Source organism: Macrobrachium rosenbergii, chromosome 26, assembly GCF_040412425.1.
Source record: "Macrobrachium rosenbergii isolate ZJJX-2024 chromosome 26, ASM4041242v1, whole genome shotgun sequence".
In the NCBI taxonomy this organism is placed as follows: Eukaryota; Metazoa; Arthropoda; class Malacostraca; order Decapoda; family Palaemonidae; genus Macrobrachium; species Macrobrachium rosenbergii.
In genome coordinates this window covers 33929934-33931841 of record NC_089766.1, presented here as the reverse complement: position 1 = coordinate 33931841, position 1908 = coordinate 33929934, and the positions used below count along the sequence as shown (strand labels likewise).

At 47.1% G+C, this 1908-nt stretch overlaps 1 protein-coding gene across 1 annotated transcript; it reads left to right on the top strand.

Annotated features, from left to right (window-relative positions):
- Positions 1 to 813: 813 nt before the first annotated feature.
- Positions 814 to 1368, top strand: LOC136852804 (uncharacterized). Its single transcript, XM_067127705.1, has one exon. The coding sequence runs from the start codon at positions 814 to 816 to the stop codon at positions 1366 to 1368; it is 555 nt and encodes a 184-aa protein (XP_066983806.1).
- The last annotated feature ends 540 nt before the right edge of the window (positions 1369 to 1908 follow it).

Genomic DNA, 1908 nt, shown 5'->3' with positions numbered 1-1908 from the left:
TCTCTCTCTCTCTCTCTCTCTCTCTCACTTTCTCGCCCTCTCACTCTCCTTCTCTCTTACTTTCTCCCATTCCAACAATTACATTGCCCAACATTTTTGACATTTTATATTTCAACCCTTCTCACCCCTTTCCCGTTAGGGCTCAACTTGGTTTTAAAGGATATCAGGAGTGTGACTGTTCATCTCAGTGACCTCAAAAACTATGGATTAAGCTAGTTTCACACATTCATGTATCAAGGCACGCATGCGCACGCACGGCTGAAATTTGTGAAATGTGCTCATACGTGAGGTGAATAAGCCCCACCCAACTGGATACGTGTCATGGGCCGATGTGCATAAAGAAAGCATATTATAGTGCGCCACAAATGTACACACTGCGTAAGCATGACGTGACGCTTACCGGAAGTGGCCTGACAAGCGGTGGCACAGGCAAAAGTAGTGCGTGGCAGAGCACGTAACACCAATGTACGTATACCGTATGTGTAACGTTCTGCGTTACTGAGTTACGTAAACGTCACGTTGTCCCCACGTACTATAAAAGGGCCGACAGTGGCACATGTGTGGCTAGTCACTGCCATAACACTATAGCATCAACACATGCTACCAACCTGCTGAATCAACATGTAGGACATAGCTGAAATCTGTCAACTTATAGCTATAGAAAGTAGGGATAGAAGAGAAATGTTGCTGTTTGTCATTGAATATGTGCACATCATATTATTGCTGGAGATTGCAATGATTGCTGCAAAGCACACAGAGTAGAAAAAAAGGTGGCCAAGGAGGGTGTGGGCGTGGCCATACCAGCAGAAAAGGATGGAGCAAGGTCATTATGACAACATGATGGAGGAGTTGTTAACCCAAGCCCCAGACCTGTACAGAAATTTTACCCAGATTGACAGGGACCTCTTCAATGAAATTGTTGAACGAGCCACACCCTACATTCAGAAGAAAGTGACATTCTGGAGGAAACCCATTGAGCCAGGCGTACGTGTTGTTATCACCCTACGTTTCCTCGTTACAGGTGATTCATACAAGAGTCTGCAATACTTGTTCCGGGTAGCCCACAACACCATTAGTCACATCGTACCAGAGACCTGCAGGGCCATTGTTGCTGTCTTTGGGGATGAGGAACTGCAGGTGCCACCAACACCTGAAGCTCGTCAGGAGGTTGCATGGGGTTTTGAGGAACGGTGGAGCTTCCCCCACGTAATTGGAGCTATAGATGGCAAAAATATTAGGCTCTGTAACTCTCCCAAAGGTGGCACGCATTACTTCAACTACAAGAAGTTCTACTCCATGGTATTACTTGCAGTTGCTGATGCCTCATACAAGTTCCTATACGTCGACGTGGGTGCCATTGGGTCTTAGTCAGATGGTGGTGTATTTGCCCAGACCCAACTGGCCGAAATGCTGTTGCAAGAGGAAGCAAATCTTCCCCAACCTGATGCCCTGCCAGATCAACCTAATGGATCTCCTGTGGCCTATTTCCTAGTTGGTGATGATGCCTTCCCCCTGAGGAATTACCTTATGAAGCCCTACCCCAAAAGAGGTCTAACCAAGGAGGAACAGATTTACAACTACAGGTTAAGTAGGGCACGCAGGACGGTGGAGAACGCCTTTGGGATTCTGGCAAACAGATTCCGAGTATTCCACACTGCAATATGCCTGAAGCCTGACCATATAGAGCCATTAGTGATGTCCGCATGTGTTCTGCACAATATGATAATAAGAAGAAATGCACGCAGACAAGACGATCAGGAGCACCCCGTCACACATGCCGCCATACCTGGTAGCTAGAGGAGTGACCCGTCCTTAGAAGCACCCCTTCCAACCGTGACCGGCAACACTGCAACCAGGGATGCAAAGGAACAACGTAACATGCTGAAAGAATATTTTTCATCGGCTGAA